This window comes from Carex rostrata, chromosome 28 (assembly GCF_964058835.1).
Source record: "Carex rostrata chromosome 28, lpCarRost1.2, whole genome shotgun sequence".
NCBI lineage: Eukaryota > Viridiplantae > Streptophyta > Magnoliopsida > Poales > Cyperaceae > Carex > Carex rostrata.
Genome location: NC_135945.1, coordinates 6,751,379 through 6,777,607, shown reverse-complemented (window position 1 = coordinate 6,777,607; position 26,229 = coordinate 6,751,379). Strand labels below are relative to the sequence as shown.

General features: G+C 35.9%; 2 protein-coding genes and 1 pseudogene across 3 annotated transcripts in view; all 3 read left to right on the top strand.

The window, feature by feature from the left end:
* LOC144545784 (glutamate receptor 2.8-like) overlaps positions 1 to 17,718 on the top strand; it is a 38,500-nt gene extending 20,782 nt beyond the window's left edge. The window contains exons 3-5 of the mRNA XM_078294352.1: positions 15,913 to 16,213; positions 16,360 to 16,763; positions 17,042 to 17,718. Of these exons, the coding sequence (XP_078150478.1) occupies positions 15,913 to 16,213; positions 16,360 to 16,763; positions 17,042 to 17,464 (1,128 nt within the window). The 3' untranslated portion in view covers positions 17,465 to 17,718. The remainder of the gene's footprint in view (positions 1 to 15,912; positions 16,214 to 16,359; positions 16,764 to 17,041) is intronic.
* LOC144545922 (glutamate receptor 2.7-like) lies at positions 488 to 7,684 on the top strand. Its single transcript, XM_078294479.1, has 4 exons — positions 488 to 893; positions 4,087 to 5,315; positions 5,718 to 6,425; positions 6,980 to 7,684. The coding sequence occupies exons 1-4, from the start codon at positions 566 to 568 to the stop codon at positions 7,472 to 7,474; spliced, it is 2,760 nt and encodes a 919-aa protein (XP_078150605.1). The 5' UTR covers positions 488 to 565; the 3' UTR covers positions 7,475 to 7,684.
* Positions 17,719 to 19,935: 2,217 nt separating the features above from the next.
* Positions 19,936 to 25,319, top strand: LOC144545452 (glutamate receptor 2.8-like; annotated as a pseudogene). The gene is made up of 6 exons (XR_013508528.1): positions 19,936 to 20,406; positions 21,838 to 22,603; positions 22,877 to 23,155; positions 23,852 to 24,050; positions 24,279 to 24,693; positions 25,014 to 25,319. The product of XR_013508528.1 is annotated as a glutamate receptor 2.8-like (transcript).
* Positions 25,320 to 26,229: the final 910 nt, after the last annotated feature.

Below are 26,229 nucleotides of genomic sequence, written 5' to 3'. Positions count from 1 at the left end.
TCTTCTAAAAAAAATAATTAGCCGGGTTAAAATATTACGGGGGTTTAATATTTTGACATTTAACAAAAAAATTGACCTGACCAGAAAACCTATATAGTAGCTAGTAATTGCATATTATATTACAATTGTAATATAATACTTATCAATGCATAAATTAGCTAATTAGTAATTTCATTATTACTGACAAATTCAGTCATCCATATCTATTTAGCCAAACAGAAAAAAAAAAATTGGCTTTTGTGGATTGTCTTGTGATTTTGTGGATAGTCAGTAAGATATCCATGTTACATTAACATGGTTCTGTTTATATCGATTGAAAAAGTTATATATATGTCTTATCTAAATTTTGTTCAATTGAAGAATATGAAGAATCTATTTATTTTATCCTAACTAACTAAGTTGATCATTCAAACTTAATTTTCAAGCTTTTGATAGTCAAGTCCACAATCAACTTATCTACTATTCTCCAAAATGGAGATGAATTGAAATGTCTAATAATTAAAGGCTTGGTTTCTTGGAAAGCATAAAAAAGAAAGAGATATCCCCAAAAATTAGGAATAGATTAATGGCCCCTCAAGGACATGGTCACCATCTACCACATCTCACTTTTATCTTTTTCTTTTTCATCTATTCACCACTTATTCTTGTTCTTGGAGCTGAGAACAGTACTAGTGAAAAAAACAATGTCAGAGATGTAAAAGTGGGTGTTATATTGGATACTTCTTCATGGAATGGTAACATCAGCTGGAGCTGCATGCAGCTGGCCTTGGAGGATTTCTATGCGTTGAATCCTGATTACACGACGAGAATTTCCTTTGTGTTGAGGGATTTGAAGAGCGGCGATGCCAGCCGTGCCGACCCAAACGGTGATGTCTTTGATGCTGCAGTTGCAGGTTTGTTTCCTTCTTCTTTTTCATTTTTGTTTATTTCTAAGGAGGAAAGGGGAGGCCTGAGGTGCTGAGCAAATATACAAAATTAAAGTGATCCAAATCAGAGCATATTTGTTATTTTTTGTTTATTCATCACTATATATCTCTCTCTTATGGTTAGGCAGTTTAAATGGGTTCCCATTTGTGCACATTATTTTTGTTGAATATTCAAAGTTGTAATTTCTATATATCTTTGGCGTTCTCTCTGTTTTATTTTTCATTTTTTGCAAGAATATTATGTACCGATCAATGATGGTTTGTTTCATTTTTCTGAAAGCCTGCTTAATTGAACTTAAACAATTAAAAAAGAGTTTACAAGTATGTTAATCAAAACCTGGAAGAACAATTTATGAGTAAGATGGAGAAAAAGGAAAAAGAAGATAAAAACAACACAAGCACATAGGGTGAAAACAGAGCGGATAATGCTGATACCAAATCCACATTTCTTTTTCAATGAGCGGATACAAATATGGATACGGATAGTAAATGGATATCAAAATTCAAAATCAAATCCGCCCTAAACGGATACGGAACGGATAGTTCACGGATACGAATTCGAATACGGATATAAAACGAAAATTGTTGAGCATTTTAAAATACAAATACTAATTAAAAAAAATTAAGAAAATAAAATCAGAAAATAAAATAAGAAAAAGTACTATTCAATTTTCTCTATGTACCATTAGAGTGAAAAAAACGTGCCGTGCCGTTACTAATACGCCGTGATTTTGGTCTCGTGCCGTGTCGTGTCGTGACCAAGTGAACAGTGACCCGTGCCGTGCCGTGTCGTGACCAAGTGAACAGTGACCCGTGCCGTGCCGTGTCGTGACCAAGTGAACAGTGACCCATGCCGTGCCGTGTCGTGCCGTGACCAAAATGTTAAGGGGTGGTCACGGCACGCGAATGGTCACGGTACGTGAGTCACGCCGTAACTCATGTGCCGTGACTATTCGCGTGCCGTGTCCAAATGTAACTGGTCACGTTTCTCACGTTTAACTATTTTTTCATAATTTAAGTTAGTTTATTCAAGATTCACCATTTGATTAAGACCTAACGGTCCTACTTGCACGTGACTTGCGTGATTACGTGCCGTGTCGTGCCATGTCGTGACCAGATCTTTCGCGTATCGTGTCGTGACCAAAATATCAAGGGGTGGTCACGGCACGCGACACGCGAGTCACGGCACGGAACAGTAACATGTGCCGTGCCGTAACTGTGCCGTTTCGTGACAAAGCCGGCTTCGCCGTGCCATTTTTCTCACTCTATGCACATGGGTGCCCCCAAACAATTCTCACCTATGTTGCATGGATACGGGTACGGGTATCGTATCGGATATGATATGGGTACGAGTATCGTATCGGATACGATACGGGTATGGGTACGGATATCGTATTGGATACAATCTAGATATGGCAATACGGTAATTTTCAAAAATCTATGTATGTATAATATATGTATAGTATATGTATGTATATATAATATATGTATAGTATATGTATGTATATGTAATATGTGTATGTATAATATATGTATATGTATATCAAATGCGGCATATGTGGTTCATATCACATCTAATGGTTCAGATCGACTTTTTGAATTTTGAAAACGAAAAAATGACTTATAAGCATATATCCTCATATACTTATGTAAGTAGAGTAGCCAACCTCATATACATATACATATACATATACATATACATATACATATACATAAACGGTTCAAATCGACTATTAAAGTAATTGATTTAAACAACATTGTTTTAAAATAATTAGTAATTTTTATTTATAAAATATATTATCAATTTAAAATGAACCTTTAGAAAATATATTATCAACTTAAAATGTAAACTAAAAATTTCGAGATATAAATAAATTATGAAACTATATAATTAGAATGAGAATTTGAAAATAAAATAAAATGACTAATGTAAAGAAATAAATAAATACTATGCTACGGCTCAATATTCGAGTTTTCAAAATCCAAACGGTCGATCCGAACCGTTCATCTTATTCTCCATATTAATATCTGCTTGGAGACCAAATTTTATAATTTTCTGAATTTTTTTACTATTTATTAGGCCACTTTGAAAATCGCTAATCCAACGGTTTTAGTGTTTTGTGCAGCCACCGTTGGATCAACAATTTTGTAAAATACTTAATAAATAGTAAAAAAAATTCAGAAAAATGTAAAATTTGGTCTCCAAGCAGATATTAATATGGAGAATAAGATGAACGGTTCGGATCGACCGTTTGGATTTTGAAAACTCGAATATTGAGCCGTAGCATAGAGGCCACTATGCTATCCATAGCACCCCAGCCTAACTCTCTCTCTCTCTCTCTCTCTCTATATATATATATATATTATTTGATATTGAACTATTCAGATTTTAAAAGTTAAATTATAAACACGTAATAATATTTATACAACACTGTTAAAAAAAACAGAAAAAAAAAAAAACGGACCGGACCGGACCGCCCTACCCCTGAAGGGTACAACGGGCACGGGTATAGGATGGGCAGGGCACAGTTTTTGAAAAAAATACCCGGGATGCCCGGCCCGAGATACCCGTTTACCCGTGATACCCGTGCCCGTGCCCGGGTATGCCCGGCCCGCCATGCCCCTGCCCGAGATTAAAACACTATTACCGATACGTGTCCGGTACGAGACATTATATGAAGGATCGGGGTAACATGATGCTAAACAAGAAGCCGTAATAATCGGATCGGATTTCAAAGAATCCACGTAACCCGGTAATAACCGGATTGGATTTCAAAGAACCCACGTGATATGCTATTGGATTTTACTTACCCAATTCATTTCGGATATAACCGGATATCTGATCCATTTTCAAATCAACAAATTTATTCGTATCCGGATCCTATTCATCTTATGGTAAAATTATCCGAATCCGAATTCGTTTAATTCGAATACGGATTTTGTTTGAATTCGAAGCGGATTATCCATATCCGTTTTCACCCCTACAAGCACACATCTCAAAAAAAAAAAATGATGCTTTCCATTAATTGTACGCGGTTCCTCTGTTAATTTTCTTTTTGTCTTTAGTTTTTATTTCAAGATTCGAGTTATCACAAGCACTTTAATTGCACTCTGCATTCTTCAACATGTTAAAGAAGTTTATTGTTTGCCAAAAATGCAGCTGTTGATCTTCTAAAAAATGAACAAGTTGAAGCAATCATTGGGCCACAAACATCATCTCAAGCAAAGTTTCTCATCGAGCTCGGGAACAAATCAAATGTACCGATCATTTCATTCTCAGCAAAGAGCCCATCTATTTCTTCCAGCCAAATTCCTTATTTCATTCGTACCTCTTGGAATGACTCATCCCAAGCCACCGTCATCGCCTCTATTGCCCAACACTTCAACTGGAGGGAGGTGGTGCCTGTTTTTGAGGATACCGATGCAGGCAACATTTTTGTTCCATACCTAGTTGACGCTTTACAGGGAATAGATGCATACGTCCCGTACCGTTGCAAAATCCCTTCTGGGGCAAGTGACAGTGAAATAAATGCAGCCCTCGATTACCTGAAGGCCAACAGAACCAGAGTATTTGTTGTTCACATGTCGTACCAATTAGCTCTTAAGTTTTTCTCAAGTGCTAAAGAGCAGAACATGACCATTAGTGATGATTTTGTTTGGATTACAACATACGGGTTAACAGATATTGTGGACCTTGCCGGGCCAAATGCGAGCAATGTTATGCAAGGTGTTCTCGGTATCCGGCCATTCGTACCAAACTCAATGAGGCTTCAGAATATTTCCATGAGATTGAAAAATAAATACCAGGTGAACAGAGGGCCCACAGTTTTTGGTTTATGGGCATATGACACAGTGTGGCTGCTGGCAAGATCAGTTGAGAATGTAACACATGCAAATTTATCCTTTACGGCATCTAATGAACTGTATAACTCGACTGATTTTTCGAAAATTGGGGTTTCTGCGATGGGGCCGACTCTGAAAGCTTCTTTAGAATCTACCAATTTTAGCGGGACAAGCGGTGATTTTAATCTGGTTAATGGCCAATTACAGTCCGGCATCTTTGAGATAACCAATGTAACCGGTGCATATAACCATCCAGTTGGCAACTGGACTAGGGAACATATTTTCATTAACTGGTCAGTAAATAACCATACTGTACCGAAGGGATGGCAATGGCCGACGACCAATAAAACACTCCTTATTGGAGTCCCCATAATGGGATTTGCAGAATTTGTGCAGCCGAACACTACAGCCGAACACAATTTCTCTGGCTATAGCATAAAGGTGTTTGAAACAGCGATTAATCTACTGCCTAATTACACTGTCTCTTATACATTTGTAGAGTTCAATGGCACTTATGACAAGCTTGTGTACCAGGTTTATCTTAAGGTTTGTTTCCTTGTATTTTTCCTTCATTTTATTTTAATAGTTTGTAATGAGTTCAGTCATTTTTTTAAGTTCTAGATAGGCTTGGATAGAATTCTTAAAATAGTTATTGCAGGTTAAACTAAGTGTCATTAATATATATAATCCTTCATCGTATGAAGCACAATTTTCAGTTATAAGTAATGGGACTATATATCAATAGTATCTCCAACAGCATAACTAAAGTTTCTAAATTAGCTTTGTTGTAATGGGAAAAAAAATGAAAATGCAGCTGCCACTTTGTTAAGAATGGACATCGATCCACTATTTGTTATTCCCATAGACAATCTAATAAGAACCAAGAAAATATCAAATAGTTATATCAATACCCATCTGATAGGTGACTTGTGAATTCAAAATTTACAGAAATACGATGCTGTTGTTGGTGATATCACCATTTTGGCCAACCGCTCCATGTATGCAGATTTCACACTTCCTTACACAGAGTCAGGAGTACGCATGCTCGCCCCGATAAAGGATGTGAACAAGAAATCCCCATGGACCTTCTCAGAACCCTGGACTCCCGCCTTATGGCTCACAACTGGAGCCTTCGTCTTCCTCACCGGCATCACAGTCTGGTTGATTGAGCATAGAGTAAATATGGAGTTCAGAGGAAATCGTGCGTACCAAATGGGATCTATATTGTACTTTGCCTTTTCTACACTAGTTTTCGCGCACAGAGAGAGGATGGTCAGCAATTTGTCAAGGATTGTGGTGATAACATGGGTCTTTGTTGTGCTCATCCTACAGCAGAGCTATACTGCAAGCCTTAGCTCCAAGCTGACAGTTGAACAACTCCAGACGACAGTGACGAGCATAGAACAGGTTATCAAAGCAGGGCAAAATGTGGGGTACTTGGAAGGTTCATTCGTGCTACATCTTCTGGAGCAGCTGGGGTTCAAAGAAGAAAGGATGATTTCTTTATCATCGCCATCTGAGTATAATGAGGCACTATCCAGTGGAACAGTGGCAGTTATTCTTGATGAGATACCATACCTAAAGGTGTTCCTCAAGAAGTATCCTAACAATTATTCCATGGTTGGCCCAATTTACAAGAGTGATGGATTTGGATTTGTATGTTCTCTCTCTCTCTCTATCTGCTTCTCTCCCTCTCTCTCTCTTATTACCTTGTGACGCCCACACACATGTGGGTTGACTACTGATGCAATCTTTCCAGGGATAGCAGGGGTACCATATTATTGGCCCTGTTTTGTTTTGTTTGAATAATACATTCAAATCTCAATGAAATGCCACCTAACTAGTTGTGACACAGCTGCCTTTATCCTTGGCCCTGATTTGATTCAGTGTTTCGAACTGTTTTTTTTTTTTTTTTTGAGTAAGAATAGGAGTCATGCTCCTATTTTATTAACCACAATTCAGTGTTTCGAACTGTTTTAGGAGGTTAATGTTATATATTGGTACATTTCAAGCTGGTAAGTGGATATGGTTGTTAGCAATCTCCACCAACTGACATACATGTTTGGATGTACCATACCAGCTTGAACAAAATTCATACATTGATAAAGAAAAAAGTAGTACGGTGGTGATCATGCTTTTATTGAATTTTATAATGTTTTCTAATTTTTAATCATAGAATATTTCCTCCTTTTTTGTCACTGTTTGCTTAGGCATTTCCAAAAGGATCACCACTGGTGCCGGATGTGTCAAGAGCAATCCTGGAAGTCATGGAGAGCAATAACATGACAAAATTTGATGAAGAATTATACGGAAGCAGTACCTTCACTGACAAAGGAGACACCTCAAGTTCAACCAGCCTCACATTTCATAGCTTCATGGGTCTATTTCTCATTACGGGAGTCTCGTCCATTTTAGCTCTAATCATCCACGCATTTTTTTCTATCTTCCAGCGACACAATATTTCGACAAGCACTGAAGCTGTGCAAAATCCTCCCCAGAAGGATGAGTTAAGAGAAGAAGATCAGTCCAACAGTCACACAATGACATCACCTAATTTTAGCGATCATGTGGAAATCACCGTAACTTCACCTGATTCTGAAAGCGACTTTGGAGAAACTTCAAATGATGAAGGGACACCAGAAAGGGAAGTTTCAAATAGCCAGATCGAGATGCTTGACCATACCAGGGAGGGATCAAATGAATAAATCCTTGGTTATAAACTTATGTTGTATAGTTATGTATCATAATCCTTTTAAAAGATCATCATGCCTGTCATGTGGCACTAACGGTGCCCTCCAATTTTTCAATTCTTTTACACAGATGAACAGTTGTAAATAATTTGATAATTATATTTGGAACAGTAGTTTTTTGTATTAAAGTTGTAGGTTTTATAATCCCAAAGTAGATTTCTGGTCCATTTCTAGTGCTACAGAGGTGTTTATTTCAAAAGGTATTAAAATCATGTCATAAACATGATGACATATCTTATAGTTCTGTGATATTTTAAGATCTCATTTGGGCATTTCATCGAACAGCTTGGACACCAGTCAGTACATTGCAACTCGTCAAGGCCCACTAAAAAGCAAAGCTCAATAAGCAATAGACCAACAACCAAATATGAAAAAACAAAATGTTTCTCAAGCAAAAACCTCAAGTCCGAACTAATTATAATAGGGCTCTAGGTAAGTCCAATAAGATCAAAAGGGGGACACAAATTAAATATTTATCTAGCAATAATTAATCTGGTTGAAATCAGCACCTTTTTGGGCCGGGCCCAAATTGTCTATAAACTTCTTCTATCTCGTATAATCTTGATCAGAACTGTAAACCGACTTTGGTGAAGTCGGTAATAAATCAAATACATGTAATATCTAGAATGTCCAATTAGCACCGACATATAGCAATATAAATAGGATGTATGAATGAGTATGAGAAATCAGTCTTATATATCCTCGAAGGTAAAAATGACTATTGTTGTACAGAAATTGCTATTCCTGAGGGAATCACTATTACGGGAAAGAGTATCTGCAAATATACAACACTTCTATCCTCGCATATACAACCAGATTCTTGCAAAAGCAGACACAACATAATTTTAAATTATCAGGGAGCACTGATATTTGGCACTGACCTGAGGAACTTTCCATGTGCATTTGCCCATTATCAATTGGTTGCTTAATTAGTGGGTCAAACATAAATTTTTAATTTAATTTTTAATTTTTTGCTTAATGTATGTTTATTAGATAGTCAACAATCATCATTCATCACCATTCTTCAATTGAATGAGCCAACAACAATATACAAGATATTTTTGTTTAATGATGAGATGATGTCGACTATCCCAACATTAAAGGAACAAGGTCAGTGCCTTAACTATGCACATTAAGTCAAGCTCAAGCTACCTCACATCTACCATTTTCATGCTTGACTTTGTCAAAGTAAACTCATGAAATTATAATATATGTGCAGTCTATATAGATAACATAAACATAGACTGTACTATGCATAAAAATGGAGACACCAAATGCACTAATATTTCTCCTCCACATTATCCTATTTTCAGTTGTTACTGCTCAAAAACAGATACCAATCGGAGTTATACTCGATTTGGACATCCTTGTGGGAAAAATGGCTCGAACAAGCATTGCGATGGCTGTGGAAGACTTCTACACACTACATTCGAACTATAGTACCAGACTTGTGCTATATACCAGAGATTCCAACAATGACAATGTAAAGGCTACATTAGCAGGTGACTGATATATAACTTATATTAATGCACAAATATTTATAATGGTTGTGCAAAGTAGTAAACTATAATTTCATTGTTAAATATTCATAGTTAGAAAAATAGTCATCAAACTATTGGTCATTCTGGTTAAAAAAGTCAATGGCGATTCATAGTTTAATACGCAAAATAATTGTACAGAGTAAATGTTCTTAGAATCTATAAGACAATTTGTTGGAATGCTTATGTGGCCGCAGTCCTATTTATGTACACTGTTTTCCTATCAAAAAATATAATCAGATTAACTGTAATTGAAAGATTAACTTATCTACCCATATTATAATTATAAATAAAGGTTGATTATCTATTGAAACAGCACTTCAGGCCTAACTTAAGATAAATAGATAATGTATATACAGAAGCAGAGACAATGAAACAGACAGAGGAATACAATATATTTCCCCATGTATTGAATAGATGTAACCACAGAAATAATCACTTACAGAAAATAATTTAACAAATTTATTTTAAAGACTCATGGTTGAATTTACAATTACATACAGGTTGTTTGTTTTCTAGGCCAATGATGATCAGTTTTAACCTGCAGTAGAGTATAAACAAGAGAAGTATTATACTGGTGCCATTAAGTTAATAAAGAGGGAGTCTGTTTCAATATTCCATCCCTGTTAAAAAATATGTATTGATGATTTGATGCAGGGAGTATTCTACCCTTTCATGTGAACTATTCTTGATGCAAGTTCTTTTTAACCTTCCCTACCAATTTTCTGTATTATCAACACTACATTATCATATCGTCTTTGGGTGTTAACTTGAACCAAATCTCCCTATAAAAGTCAACTCTTTCTTTATCAACAAACCTAAATTAGATCTCATTTCTTTTATTTTTCAACTTTAATCTTCTTGCAGCACTTGACTTTTAAACTCCCTATAAAATTAGGATCTAAAATTCATTAATCTTCTTGCAGCACTAGACCTGCTACAGAACAAGTCGACTGAAATCATCATTGGACCTCAGAAGTCAACACAAGTTGTTATTGTCTCCGAAATCGGTAACACAAGTCATGTTCCGGTAATTTCATTCTCAGCTACCAGCCCAACTCTTTCCAACATAAATTTGCCCTACTTTGTAAGGACAACCATAAATGATGCAGCTAAGGTAAAAACTATTGCCTCTCTCATTGAAGCCTATGGATGGCGAGAGGTTGTTCCAATCTATGAAGATACTGATTTTGGGCAGGGCATTCTCCCCTTCCTTGCTGATGCCCTTGAAGAGATCAATGTGCGAATTCCTTACCGTAGCTTATTATCGAAATTTTCAACTGATGACCAAATCAACCAAGAACTCTACAAGTTACAGACCATGCAAACAAGGGTTTTTGTTGTACACATGTTACCTTCCCTGGGTTCTAACCTATTTTTGAAGGCCAAAGAATTAGGGATGATGGGTGATATCACTTTATTAGACCTATTATTTCGACTTGTTTCCATACAAAAATCTATGTTTTGAACCAACAAATGGTGCCTTTTACATTGAATATCCATAGAATGTGGTACTGCTATGTTTTGGTTCTTACTTTGCAGGAATCAGGCGAAAACGGGCAAAATCAGGGAAGTTATTGAAATCTGAGACATATGATGCGACCCTCATCACATCCGATGCGACCCTCATCAGAGCCGATGCGACCCTCATCAGAGCCGATGCGACCCTCATCAGAGTCGATGCGACCCTCATCAGAGTCGATGCAGGTTGCATCAGACCTGATGCAGGTCGCATCAGACCTGATGCAGGTCGCATCAGACCTGATGCAGGTCGCATCAGACCTGATGCAGGTCGCATCAGACCTGATGCAGGTCGCATCGCGAGTTTCCAGAGCAGACAGCAAAGGCCCAGAATTGAAGCACTCGTTTTAAAAAGCCTATAAATAGGCTACCCCTGCTACCAGAGAGGGAGTTCCGAAATTTAAAGATTCAAAGCCTCAAGGAGAGAGAAAAGATCAAGAGAGAAGAGGGAGATTGGAGATCGCTTTGAGAAGAAGAGAAGATTGCAAGATCCTCTCCAATCCACCTTGGATCTTTGAGCTTCATCATGATCTGCCTATTCTCTCTCTCTTTTATGCTTTCTTTTGCTATGCTTGAGTAGATCTCTAGTTCTTAGGGTTAGGATGTAGTCTCTAAACCTTGTCTTTGAGTTGAATGATGTTTTGATCTAAGTTTGAACTTGTGTGATTGTTGTTTGAGTATTCACTGTTTGCTTGATTGTGATTTCTTGATTGATTCTTGATTGTCTACTGTTAGATGTCTATAGCATCTCTTCTAGTAATTTGGCCTTGATGTATCTTGTAATTGTGATTGAGCATTTGAGGTAGATCTAAGATCAATAGTAGCCGAGAGGTGAAATTTCTATTATCGAAAGGTTGTAGATACCTCTAGTTAACCAGACAATCAATTTAGGTTAGATACCAGTAGGCGAGAGCCACAGGTTGAAGCCTCGCACAAGAAATCAACTTAGATACGAACACATGTCAGCTCTGCTCGAGGGCCATGCGACCCGCATCAGAGATGATGCGAGTCGCATCATACGGGTCGCATCAGAGATGATGCGAGTCGCATGATAGGTCCAGAGAAGGCAAAGTTTGGGATGAAACCTGAAACCCTAGGAACGCCTTTTATCATTGTTCAAAACCAAAACCTTCAATTGCTTTCATTTACTGTTAATTGAATTGACACCCGAAATTAGGAAACATAAACAAACCAAACCAAACCCAACTTTTCACACTTCTAGTACCTAGCTTGGATTTGTAGAAATTTAGAATCGAATTAAACCGTCCCTGAGGATCGATACCTTAATATACTACACGGATAGGGTTGTGCACTTGCAACCTTAGACGAGAGTAAATTCAAGGTTTAAACTGGTACAACTTGTTGTACCTGAAACTTTGTAGCGTACTTTTGTAAGCGAACAATGGGTGAAGGTTATGTATGGATTATGACAAATGGGGTGACAAACATGGTAGATTCATTAAATGAAACTGTTACTAGCACAATGAAGGGGCTCTAGGTGTACGGCTATATGTACCCAAGACTGATGAGCTGAATAACTTCACAACCAGATGGAAAAGGAGATTCCATGAAGACAATCCCCAAGAAATATCTAATGACCCTAGTATCTATGCATTATGGGCTTATGATACCATCTATGCACTAGCAATGGCAGTAGAAAAAGTAGGGGTTCAAAATTCTGTAATTGATAATTCAACAGTTCCTCCACCACTCCATATCTTTCCCAATGGACCACGACTTCTCGAAGCAATCACCAACATCAAGTTTCATGGACTGAGTGGCAACTTTGAACTAATTAATGAAGAGTTGCAGTATTATTTTATTTTATTTTTTTTTGTTAAAAGTGGGCAACTCCCACCGATTTTCTATTGAAAATCAAGCGTTTGGGTAATGGTACCAAACCACTGGTACCACATCCTTTGTCTATATCTAAGATATTACATCATATAAGCCTACCTAAAGAAAAGTCAATTAACAAAACAACTAAAAAATGAAGAACAAAACACCATACCATAATCCAACAACTAAGAAAATTAGAAAGTTAACAAAACAAACATAGAAGTCCTTCATCTTCATCTTTTAGGATATGCATCACTCCTAATCTATATCTCCTCTTGGCCTCTTCCACCTAAAAGAGGCAGGACCTCCTCCTCCTGAATAGCCACCTCTAAACCCTCCTGTATCATCAATCCATCAAAGGTAATTGGAAGAATAGAAACATCACTAGGTAGTATTAAAGAAAGTTTAAGCTTAGATCCATCATTTCTAGAATTAATCCAAAAATTTGTCAAAGATAGAATTTGAAGCCCAACATTCCGTGGTGTAGTTCTAACCCCTTGAAAACAAAGTTTGTTTCGAACTAACCAAACTGTCCATAGCACAGCTCCCCTTACTAATTCTACCAATAATGCATCTTTCAAAGGAATACACATACCTATAAACCATAAATCCTCTATAGATGAACAATCATACTCAAAGTTATTATAATTTGCAATCCAAGACCATATACACTTAACAAAAGGACAGTTAACAAATAAATGAGAAGTAGTCTCAGGCTCCCCACAAAATAAGCAACTCACATCCCCTTGCCAACCTTTTGCACTCAAATTTACCCTTGTTAGTAGTTTTTTTTGCTTAAGCAACCACAAAAATATTCTAACTTTAAATGGTATTCTACACTTCCATATTGTACAAAACTCCTCATTTTTAATACCACCATAATTCAACCATTGATATAAAGAGTGAACAGTAAACATAGAACTTGAAGTCCATCTCCACTTCAATACATCCAACTCACCTATATGCAATCTAACCTGTTGTAACATTGTTTGTAATTCGTACCACTCTTCCCTAAACGTTCCCACTAATTGGCATCTAAATCCTAAAGTAATAGTACCTCGGTCCAAAACCTGAGCTACCGAAATATTAGGGTGTTCCGCAATTAAAAATAAGTTAGGAAATACACTATTAAGGGGAATATCTCCCCACCATCTATCTGTCCAAAAACTTATATTTTTTCCATCTCCCAAAACTTTTTGAAACCCAATATTTACTATATGACTAATTTTAATAACACCTGCCCAAAAAGCAGATAGTCTACTCCCCATTCCCTGATTGCCATATTTTGATTTGAGAATAAATTTCCACCTACCAATTACTTTGGGATCATGAAATCGAAACCACCATTTAGCTAATAAAGATGTGTTCATATGACCTAAATTTAAAAGCCCTAAACCCCCTTGTTCTCTAACTGTACATACAACCTGCCAAGAAACTAACGATATTTTTTTCCTCACCGAACTACCCCCATACCATAAAAAACCTCCTCCTTAACTGATCAATCCTCTTTCTAATCCCTATAGGCATCTTATAAATAGCAAGCCAATACATCGGAATTGCTGAAATTACCGCATTTAGCATAGTTACTCTACCACCTATAGAAAGTAATCTACTTTTCCAACCTTGTAACCTTTGCTCAATTTTATCAATTAACACATTCCAACTTTCTAAAGGTAAAGTTTTCCAATGAAGAGGTACACCAAGATAAGTAATCGGTAAACTAGTGATTTTACAACCAAATATATCAGCTAAGATCCTACTTTCTCCCTCACTAATGTTCAAAGGTATCATTTCACTTTTATGATAATTAATTTTTAAACCTGTCATATTTTCAAAACCAGACAGTAGTAACTTTAAAGCCTCCACCATTTTTGCATCTGCCTCTAAAAATAAAAGGGTATCATCCGCAAAATCCAAATTCAAAATGTCTCCGACACCATCAAAATTTCCTAACCCTTTAATATACCCATTCCTTTTAGCATTACTCAATATCTTATTTAAAGCATCCGCTACAATATCAAAAAGAAAAGGAGATAATGGGTCCCCTTGAGTTGCAGTATTATTCATTCGAAATAATTAATATTGTTGGAAGGGGTATAAGAGAAGTTGGATATTGGAGAGAAGAACAAGGATTATCTAGGGTAGTAGATGAAAGCAAGAAGAAGAGATATTATTCAACATCACCAGGAGATTTAAATCCTGTCATTTGGCCAGGGGAAACAATTGTTGTGCCGAAGGGTTGGGAAATCCCAGTCAGTGGGAAAAAATTACGTGTTGGAGTAATGATGTCTCCAAATCCAGAGTTCATGATGGTAGAGATAGACCCTGAAACAAATGCAACAAGAGCAAGCGGGTACTCAATTGATGTGTTTGAAGAAGCTATAAAGAAATTGCCTTATGCAGTCCCATTCGAGTATGAACATTTTGGAGGAATGTCTGAGAAAAGCTCACGCACCTACAACGAATTTGTCTATCAAGTTTATCTTGGGGTATGTTTGATGTTTCTCCTTATGACATGATAAATCTTTTTTTGAAATTTGTTCTAGACACAATTAAATTTCTACTGTATTTCTACTCTACTATCATGCATTTATTTGAGGCATTACTTTTCAAGTATGTACTGATAATTACAATTAGATAACCATTTTCAATCAAGCAATAATGTGTGTGTGTATATATATATAGAGAGAGAGAGAGAGAGGAGGGATCAAGTTACAACATTTTTTGAGTTACAACAAGTTACAACAAACATTTTCTACATTTGGAAAGTTCAAATCGTCGATCCAAACCGTTAGATGTGATCTCTACAATAAAATGTGCTTGGAGGCCAAATTTTACATTTTTTGAAATTTTTTTACTATTTATTAAGATGGGTACAAAATTCAATGGTATGAATTTGACTAGTTTTTGTACCCATCTTAATAAATAGTAAAAAAATTCGAAAAAATGTAAAATTTGGTCTCCAAGCACATTTTATTGTAGAGATCACATCTAACGGTTTGGATCGACGATTTGGACTTTCAAAATGTAGAAAATGCTTGTTGTAACTTGTTGTAACTCAAAAAATGTTGTAACTTGATCCCTCCTCATATATATATATATATATATATATATATATATATATATATGCGCCCTATCATCCATTATTTTTGTAGGACTTATTTACATAGTAGGAATTATTGGTATCGGGATCGGGATCAGTCCCGGCTGATACCGATACGGGATCGGAGTATCTGCTCTGGATCAGGCGTTTTTTTTTTCTTTATGATTTGCTACGTGAGGATCGGCTCAGGATCGGATCGGACTCGGCCGATACCGATATGTATCGGCCGATCCGTATCGGTATCAACCGATATTTTCTACTATGCTTATTTATATACTTGCAATAAATAAAAGTTAGCCTTTATTTTTAACATTTCTAACTTCTTTTGATCTAAGAACAATACTTGAAAGCACCAAATATCTTTTGACTTAAGAAATTGCTTCCTCTTGCAGAAATATGACATAGTTATAGGGGACATTACAATAAGGTACAACCGTACACGCTATGCTGACTTCTCAATGCCATACACCGACTCAGGAGTAGCAATGATTGTGCCAGTTAGGGATGCCGTAAAGAAAAGTACATTCATTTTCTTCAAGCCATTAACTGCTGATCTATGGCTAGGAAGCTTTGCGTTTTTTATCTACACAGGCTTCGCCCTATTGATACTGGAGCCTAATATTAGGTCTTCCCTCAAGGGTTCATTAGCAGGATATCTTGGAACTATAATGCATCTATCACTGTTTGCATATCGTAAGTAAAAGTTTTTCTACTAGAAAATGGTCTAGGTACCTTGAGATTTTTTTTTAATCTGAAAAGAACTGTTGAAATTATTGGCTACCATAATTAGTAGATCTGTAATTACTTAACAAACTACTAATTTTGCAATTAAATTGCAGAAGAAAAGCTACAGAACAACCTATCGAAGATAGTTGTTATAATATGGGTCTTCGTTCTGCTTGTATTAGCATCGAGTTATACCGCTAGTCTAACCTCCATGCTAACAGTACAACAGCTTCAACCAACAGTAACTGACATCTATGATCTCAAAAGAAATGGTGACTATGTTGGATATATTAGAGGTTCTTTTGTGGAGGACTTGCTTGGGCAGCTCGGCTTTGACAGAACAAAGACTAAAGGTTACTCCAATGATGATTTTGCTGAGGCACTCGACAAAGGAAGTGCAAATGGAGGAGTTGCTGCAATCGTCAATGAAATACCCTACATCAAGTTGTTTCTTGCCAAAAGTTGCAAGTCATATACTATGGTTGGACCGATTTACAAGACAGCAGGGTTTGCATTTGTAAGTTTTAACATTAATTATATGTATATTCATCTGCTATAATCAAATTGCAAGTACATTCTTACAAAATAATCAGTAACCCTTGATATTTAATAAGCAAGACAATGTGTCTTAGAAGATAAAATCAAGGTTCGGTATTATTTAACACCATAATCTTGAGGTACCACTAGGGAAGAACTAAAACAAATGAGCATTCATTTCATGTTCAATTTGTTTGTTAATCCTCATAGTAAGTATATATAACATATTTACGTTCCCGATCTCCAATTAATGGACAGGCTTTCCCCAAGGATTCTCCACTAGTCACTGACATGTCAAGAGCAATTCTCAACATAACAGATGGGGATGGCATAATCCAAATTGAGAATAAATGGATAGGAGACTCAAACAAGTGCCAGAACAGTGGCAGCATCACCGTGGAGTCAAACAGCCTGAACTTTCACAGCTTCTGGGGCCTTTTTCTCATCACAGGAGTTGTTTCCACAATCTGTATACTAATATTTGCAACCATGTCATTCCGTAAAGAACGGCAAAAGAAGATAAACATAACGAGCCTCGAAACAAGGACTGATGAGAAAATTGATACTGAAGCCTTACCTACTATGAACCAAGAGGAAGACCAAGTCAGTGATGCTGTTGGTATATCACCGGCTGAAAATAACAGTGACAGTTCACCAACAAATGCCAACATGATAGCATGATCAAAACTTTCAATATAGCTTTTTATTTTTTTTTATGGGTTGTGGCAACAGATCTTAAGCAGCTATGTAAATTAAGAAAAGCTTTGGCCAGTTAGATAGTACATTTTAATGTGATAGACATGTGTCCCGAATTTTTCAGATGCATAGTTCTCATTAGCCAGCCTAAAAAAAACTATATCCAGTGATTTAACTTTGATTCTCTTTAAACTCAGATAATCAAAGAAGTTGCATAGTTTACTACGTTTTCTTTCCTCCTATAATATCCCCTCATTGTCATGATGAATAACGTTTAGCCTCAGTGTCCCAGGATGAACTGGCGGGATAAACATTTTGAGCACATTTTTTGTGTGACCGACGTGTAAGGTGCCTATTCGGGGAAGTATTATTTGTGCTTTGAGATCCGTGCAAAATGTCTTGCAACGGTTGAGAGGTTCCCAAAAAACACACAAAGTTTGAAATATCTGAGAGCATGCGAATTCGGAGAAGCATCCACTCGGGAAGATCCTTTTGGAGAAAAATTCGCAATGGGCTTTAGGAACTATACACAACCTGCGCGATACATGTACGGCCTATGGGCTCTACACCCGTTAATCTTCTAATATATACCAACCATTTTTTTTCCTGTAACATTTTAAAAAGTTAAAATATAAAATTTAAGTGAAATCATTTTCCAAAAAAAATTAATCTGTAACACAAACGCTGGTATTCATAACGTTCTGTATCAAAAACAAAAATTATCAACAAGAGTATTTTTGCCTCTCATTAATAATGATTTTGGAAGGTTTAATAGCACTCACTGCATGATTCTTCTCCCATTGATTAATTCTCTTTATTTTTTTTCTATAAAAATGTAGAGCACGCTTCCAGATTCCATTAATCAAGATATATACATTTATCCTTTGATTAGTGTGAAATGTTAGATTCTGTCTTTAAACAGAGTAATAGCTAGGTTGATACTTTTATTGTTTTTAAATAGAGTAATAGGTTGTTCTTTTTGTTTTTTTTTGTTTTTTTTATGTTGTCGATAATTGCCAACAACTGATATATTGATAAAAGAAATTTATTTAAATGATTTAAATATATAAGTTACAAATTCGCACACCTATACAAAAGAGTTTGTTTGACTCTCATCTCAACCCCTTACCCCTTGTTATACTTACCAAAAATATATTTATGACTTCTAAATGAAATAGCCAAAATAGTCATGATGATTATAGTTGTCTTGGATATTACGTTCTGGTAAATTTAACCTGATTATTAATTTACGCTCAATATTGGACACTTGCCTTTATTAGTTGGCCATTGTCCCAATCTGTGAAGAAGAAGAAGAGTGACAAACTATCTATGATATGACTAAGTCTGTCGGCACTGTGTATCAAACATACACGATGGATTCAAAAGTTAAAATTGTTCCAAAATATGTGTATAGTAGTGTTCTCAGAATCGGATCAGACTAATCGATTCAACCAGAAAAAAATGAGACTTGGTCATCTTTTTTTTTTTATAGTTCGTTAAGAAGACTATTTCTGCTATTGAAATGATGAAATTCAATTTAATGAATCAAATACTGATAAAAAACGATGACATTTCGGTATCAAACCGGACCGATCGGTTCAACCAGTGAAATTCAATGTAATAAATTGGTTATTGATAAAAATTAATGACTCTTCCTTGAGAAAATCGGTTTACCAGTAGTTCCAATTTTTTATATTTTTTTGAGACAAATCAAATTTAAGTGACTAATTTGTGATAAAGAACAAAGTTTAGTGACCTCTAATGAAATTTATCATATTCTTTTCATGCATTAAATAAAACAAAAACTAAAAGGCAATATGACGACAACACGTCAAAACTCTACTCCGCGTGTACAGATTTTGTTTGATTTAGTGAGATATTGAACAATAAGAAGAGGATGGATAGGTTGCTTTGATACCACTTGATGCAATATCGGTCCCAAATCTTGACTCCGCTAGTGACGGGTCTCAAAAGCGGTTTAGTGGAATTAAAAACAAAAGGGTGCTAAGTAGCAAAAGGCGAGAATAAATTCTCTCTCTTTCTTTTTTTTTTTTTTTTTTTTTTGAGATCCTTGGCAGTGACTACCAATTAAGTTGCATTAATATAGATGTGTTTATTACAACAAGTTCATAAGAGAACTATAAAACCCTAAGCATGAAAAAAGAAAAAGTAAAATACATAAAAGTGTTAATGCACCACTTCTAATCTGTTGCCCCTCCCACAAATTTCATCCATAAATCATTCTCCTCAGAAATCAACAACGCCTACTGTCTTGGAGGCAGTCTTATGTTCTTGAAAACAAACTCATTTCGTTGTTTCCGAATTCCCCACAGCACCCCCATAAAAGAAGTCACCCATCTCCTCTTCTTATCATGCATAGAAGAATTATAACGTCTCCAGGAAACATCCCATGTGCTATGAATCGTATCAGAGATATATATGAACCAAACCGCCCAACATAGATTAGTGTGGTCCAACATAGATTTCTAATTTAACAAATTTGCTCCGAATATGTTGGTTGGAGAGTGAACGACTTACTAGGCACATTAAGTCAAAGCTCAAGCTTAGATCTACATTTTCCATGCTTGACTTTGTCAAAGTAAACTCATCAAGTTATAATATACGGGCAGCTTATATAAAGAGACATCATACAGAGAAAAGTGTACTATGCATAAAAATGGAGGCACCAAATCCACTAAAGTTTCTCCTCTACGTCATCTTATTTACAGTTGTTACAGCTCAAAATTCAAAGAGAAGCATCCCAGTTGGTGTTATACTCGATTTGGGCACCCATGTGGGCAAAATGGCTCAAACAAGCATAGAGATGGCTGTGGAAGATTTCTACACGGTACATTGGAATTATAGTACCAGACTTGTGCTCTATACCAAAGATTCCAACAAGGACAATCTCAAGGCTACATTAGCAGGTGAATGATCAACTTATATAAGTGTACAATTATTTTGTTGTCACAGTCCATTTTTTGCTTTGTACATTGTTATCCTATTCAAATCTAATTAAAGAATTTGTTTGCCCATAATACAATTATAAATAAAGGTTGATTATATATTGAAACACCACTTACAGGTCTTACTATAATGTATATAGAGAAGCAGAGTCAGTAAAATGAACAGAGGAATCCAACTTATTTTTAGGGGTATCGATTATATATAACCACAGGAATAGTTACGGCATATAACTTAACAAATTTACTTTATTTTTTTGAGGTTAGTTGGCTTGACGTCATTAACAATTATATTAATAAAAAAAGTTTATTTACATAGTCCTATATTTTCCTAACTCCTCGATTATATATTGTAACTACTTGTTACCCAAACTTAGTAGTACAATTATATTAATAAAAAAAAGTTTATTTACATAGTCCTATATTTTTTTAGGTTAGTTTGGCAAACTACGTGCTAGACTCAAATTCCGGCCGAAACGGTCCAATTTCAGTCAAATTCCGACTGAAACAGCCCAATTCCAGTCAAATTCCAGCCGAGATGATCCAATTCCACCGAAACGGCCCAAACAATCATATAACAATCTCCCAAAAAAAATTTGCCCCCAGCATGATTCAAACTCTAAATCTCTTGAATAAATGCACATACAACTACCACTCCAACATTCTAGTCTTATTTATTAGAAACACAACTATATTTATATATAAGCCTTGTAATTTGTACTATATACAAGTATTGAAATGTTTGTATTATATTTTTTTAATGAATTATTTGATTGTAATCATTTGTTTAAACATAAATTGTTGACAAATTATATTTTTATCAATTTTTCTGATTTTTTAGTATAAAACAACCTTTTGACAAAAAGTCCGATTTTCAGAGCCAAATCGGCCGATTCACCAATTCCAGATCGGAATCGGCCAGGACCGATCCCGATTCCGATTCCGATTTTTCCTTCTATGATAATGTGCATAAATTTTCGAAGCAAATTTACAGAACAATGTTTTTTTTTTTTTTTTTGTTGCTTTGAACGCAGATTTAATGATAATTTTTAGCAAACGTGTATATAATATGTCATGTACTTTGCATTTTTGTAGTAGTGCTGGAACCACAGTACAGTAACCTCAATAACCTAGTTCAAATCTGCAATAAAGTATACACAAGAGAAGGAAAATATATTTAGCAGTGTTGTTTCTACACCGGGCATGCCCGGTAGATGATGTGGGCTTGAAAGCTAAAGACTTCATTACTCCATTTGTCGCCATATATTTACTTTGAACCGAATCCCATTGTAAAAGTCTACTCTTTCTTTAGCAACAAAAACAAAGTAGATCTCTTTTCCTTTACTTTCATATCCCTAAAAAATTAGGATATAAAATTCTTCAATCTTCTTGCAGCACTAGACTTGCTACAAAACAATAAGACTGAAGTCATCATTGGACCTCAGCAGTCCTCACAAGCTGTCATTGTCTCTGAAATCGGCAACATGAGTCACGTGCCAGTAATTTCATTCTCAGCTACCAGCCTCATTCTTTCCTCCATACATTTGCCCTACTTTATAAGGACAACCACAGATGATGCAGTTAAGGTAAAAACAATTACCTCTCTCATCAAAGCCTATGGATGGCGAGAGGTCGTTCCAATCTACGAAGATACTAATTTAGGACGGGGTATTATCCCCTTCCTTGCTGATGCCCTTGAAGAGATCAATGTACGAATCCCTTACCATAGCTTAATATCAAAATTGTCAACGGATGACCAAATAAAGCAAGAACTCTACAAATTACAGACCATGCAAACTAGGGTTTTTGTTGTACACATGTCACCTTCTATGGGCTCTAACCTATTTTTGAAGGCTAAAGAAGTAGGGATGATGGGTGAAGGGTGTGTATGGATTATGACAGATGGAGTGACAAACATGGTTGATTCCTTAACTGAAAGTGTTACCAGTGCAATGAAGGGGGCTCTAGGTGTACGGCTATATGTATCCAAGACTGACGAGTTAAATAACTTCACAACCAGATGGAAAAGGAGATTTCATGAATACAATCCCCAAGAAATGTCTAATGAACCAAGCATATATACTTTATGGGCTTACGATACCATCTATGCCCTAGCTATGGCGGTTGAAAAAGTAGGGTTTCAAAATGCCAAAATTGATAACTCTACAACTCCTCCGCTGCGGCATGTCTCTCCCAATGGACCACTACTTCTCGAGGCAATTAACACCATAAAGTTTCGAGGATTAAGTGGTAACTTTGAATTAATAAATGGACAGCTTCAGTATTCTTTGTTCGAAATAATTAACATTGTTGGAAGGGGGGTAAGAGAAGTTGGGTATTGGAGAGAAGATCAAGGATTATCAAGGAATGTAGATGAAAGAAAGAAGAAGAGGTATTATTCAACATCACCAGGAGATTTAAATCCTGTTATCTGGCCAGGGGAAACAATTGCTGTGCCGAAGGGTTGGGAAATCCCAGTCAGTGGGACAAAATTACGTGTTGGAGTAACAGTAGGTCCATATCCCGAGTTTTTGAAGGTGGAGATAGATCCTGACACAATGCAACAATTGCAAGCGGATACTCAGTTGATGTGTTTGAAGCAGCTGTAAAGCGATTGCCTTATGCAATCCCATTCAAATATGAACATTTCGGAGGGATAACTGAGAAAAGCTCACTCACCTACGACGAATTCGTCTATCAAGTTTATGTTGGGGTATGTATCTCCTTATGATATTGCTAAATCTTTTTTTGTCAGAAATAATATTAATTATTAGTAATTTAGCAATAACTGCTATTAATTTAGTTATTTATGGTGAATTTGTATCCTATGTGATATCTCAATATCTCAAACTTTGCGTGACATTATGGAAAATCCCAACCGTTTAAATACGTTCTGGACGAATCTCAAAGCACACATAATACTGACCCCCTACATCACCCCCGAATAGGCACCGGACACGTCGGTCACGCAAAAGTTGAGATATCTCAAAGGATACGCACTCATTTATGGTCGGGGTTTTCTTATAACTATTGTACTTCGCATATCTCTGTGGTTGAGTTTTCCTTCCATAGATAAGTGTACATCAATTTGTAAAGTTAAATTTGTTCTTGACATTGTTAAGATTGTATAGTATTTCTACTCTCCTATCATGCATATAATTTGAGGCACTACTTTTTAGTTAGCTACTGATAATTACAATTAGCCAACCATTTTCAATCAAGCAATGCTGTGTATATACACACACACACATATCTGTGCCCTATCATCCATTATTTTGTGTGACAGTTATATACTCACAATTATAAAAGTCAGCTTAATTTATACATTTTCCCACTTTGTCTTATCTATGATCAATACTTGAAAACACCAAATATTATTTTCCCTAAAAGAAATTACTTTGTCTTGCAGAAATATGACATAGTTATAGGGGACATTACAATAAGGTACAACCGTACACGCTATGCTGACTTCTCAATGCCATACACCGACTCAGGAGTAGCCATGATTGTACAACTCAAACAAGCTGAAAATAAAAACACATTTATTTTCTTACAGCCATTATCGATTGATCTATGGTTGGGGAGCTTTTTATTTCTCATCTACGCTGGCATCGCCATATTGATAATGGAGCCAAACATCAGGGCCCCCCTCAAGAGATCTATATCAAGGCTTGTTGGAACTATAGTGCAATTATCCTTGTTTGCATATCGTAAGTTCTTTTATCAGAAAATTGTCTCACAATACCTAGAGAGGTAAAACAATTTTTTTGTATACAATTGGCTATCCTTTTCCAAAAGAACTAGTCACAAGCTAACATATTTCCAAAAAAATGTAGAAGAGAAGCTCGAGAGCATCCTGTCAAAGACAATTGCTCTTGTGTCCATATTTGTTCTGCATATATTGACCTCAAGCTACACTGCCAGTCTCTCGTCAATGTTAACAGTACAACATCTTCAACCAACAGTAACGGACATCTATGATCTCAAAAAGAATGGGGACTATGTTGGATATGAAACTGGTGGAGTTTGCCAAGGCACTTGAGAAAACAAAGATAAAAGCTCGGCTTTGACAAAACAAAGATAAAAGCTTATTACCCTGAGGAATTTGCCAAGGCACTTGAGAAAGGAAGTGCAAATGGTGGAGTTGCAGCAATAGTCCACGAAATACCCTACATAAAGTTGTTCCTAGCCAAAAATTGCAATTCACATACCATGGTTGGACCGATTTATAAGACTGCAGGTTTTGGATTCGTAAGTTGGCTACTACAATGATTTTGCTGACTGTAAACATACTTAGTTACAAAAACTATACTTACAAAACTAAAGATATCCTTTGAAATGTATAGAACTTGTAATCTATGAAAATTACTTTTACTTTGTGAACATGAAAAGTGGGCCTCAGTAGACAGAATGTAAAACTTGTATTCTCTACAAGCTCAATCCTTACATGTCATTCATAAAAAAAAATAAAAAAAAATAAAAATAGGAGCATTTTTATTAATTTTTAATGTTTGCTAATTCGAACTTTATGTATAACGGTTTAATATTGCTAATTTCTTGTTCTTGGATAGGCATTCTCAAAGGTTTCTCCATTAGTCCCAGACATCTCACAAGCAATCCTAAACATAACTGGTGGAGATGACATAAACCGCATTGAGAAGAAATGGATAGGCGACCAGAACTGTCAAAACAATGGCGGCATCAGTATTCAATCTAATAGACTACACTTTGTCAGCTTCTGGGGACTTTTTGCTTTCATCGGAGTTATTTCCACCGCCTCCTTACTAATGTTCAAATTTAGAAGCAGGATAGTTTCCCCAAACCAAGAGGAAAGTGGACCCACCAACCTATCGCCAACTGAAGGTGCTAGTAACTGATAATTAATCATTCAATTAGAAATTGTTATTTCCATCAGTCATTTCATCTAACTTACTTTAACAACTAGCTAGCCTTTTTTTATTTTCTATTTTCTGGATTTGTAAAACTTCTAAAAATATTTCTCAGAGTAGAAAAATAAAATTTAACTTACACCAAGGAAAATAAAGGAGGAATGGATTAAAGCCTCAAACCAAACCAGCCTGAACTAGAAAGTAAAAAACAAGAAAATGAAACAGCAAACAGAGTCCAGTCCAGATAAGAGAAATAGCTACATTTTTTATTAATTTATTTACCTTTTTTTTTGCAAAAGTTGCTATAAGCTTGATTATTTTGTCATAACTCTTAAGACTACCATTTAAATGTTTATAACCCTCTAGTTCTATTATTTCAAATGAATTATATTTGAAGTCTTTTACATTATAAAAAAATTAAAAGATGTTTCTACTTCCCTAACAGCTCAATTTTGAGCACTAATAAGTAATAACAATTATATATAGCTGTGAAACCAAAAATGAGGGTAATCTCCGCCATTTCTTTATATTTACTGACTTAGTTCCCATGGTTTATGTTAGGTGCTCGTGTGAATCCTATAGATCAGAAGTTTGACCAGGAGCTTGCTGGTAGAGAAACCAGGGCCCACAGACACTCTTGGTAGTGAGTCTCTTGGTTTCACTTGCTTGTTCTTCGAGTTTAAAGTGCTGATTTACTTCATATATACATTATTCGTCAGTTGGGAATCATTCATGCACGTTTATGTATTTGAATCACCTTTCATGTAAAATTTGATTCACCAATTAATAATTTGGTTCATTAATTTATTGTAGGATTGTGGCAAAACATATCATCGGATAATTATGTCGCTTGGCCCACACACACAAAAGAATAAAATGAAAAGACAGTTTATTTTAG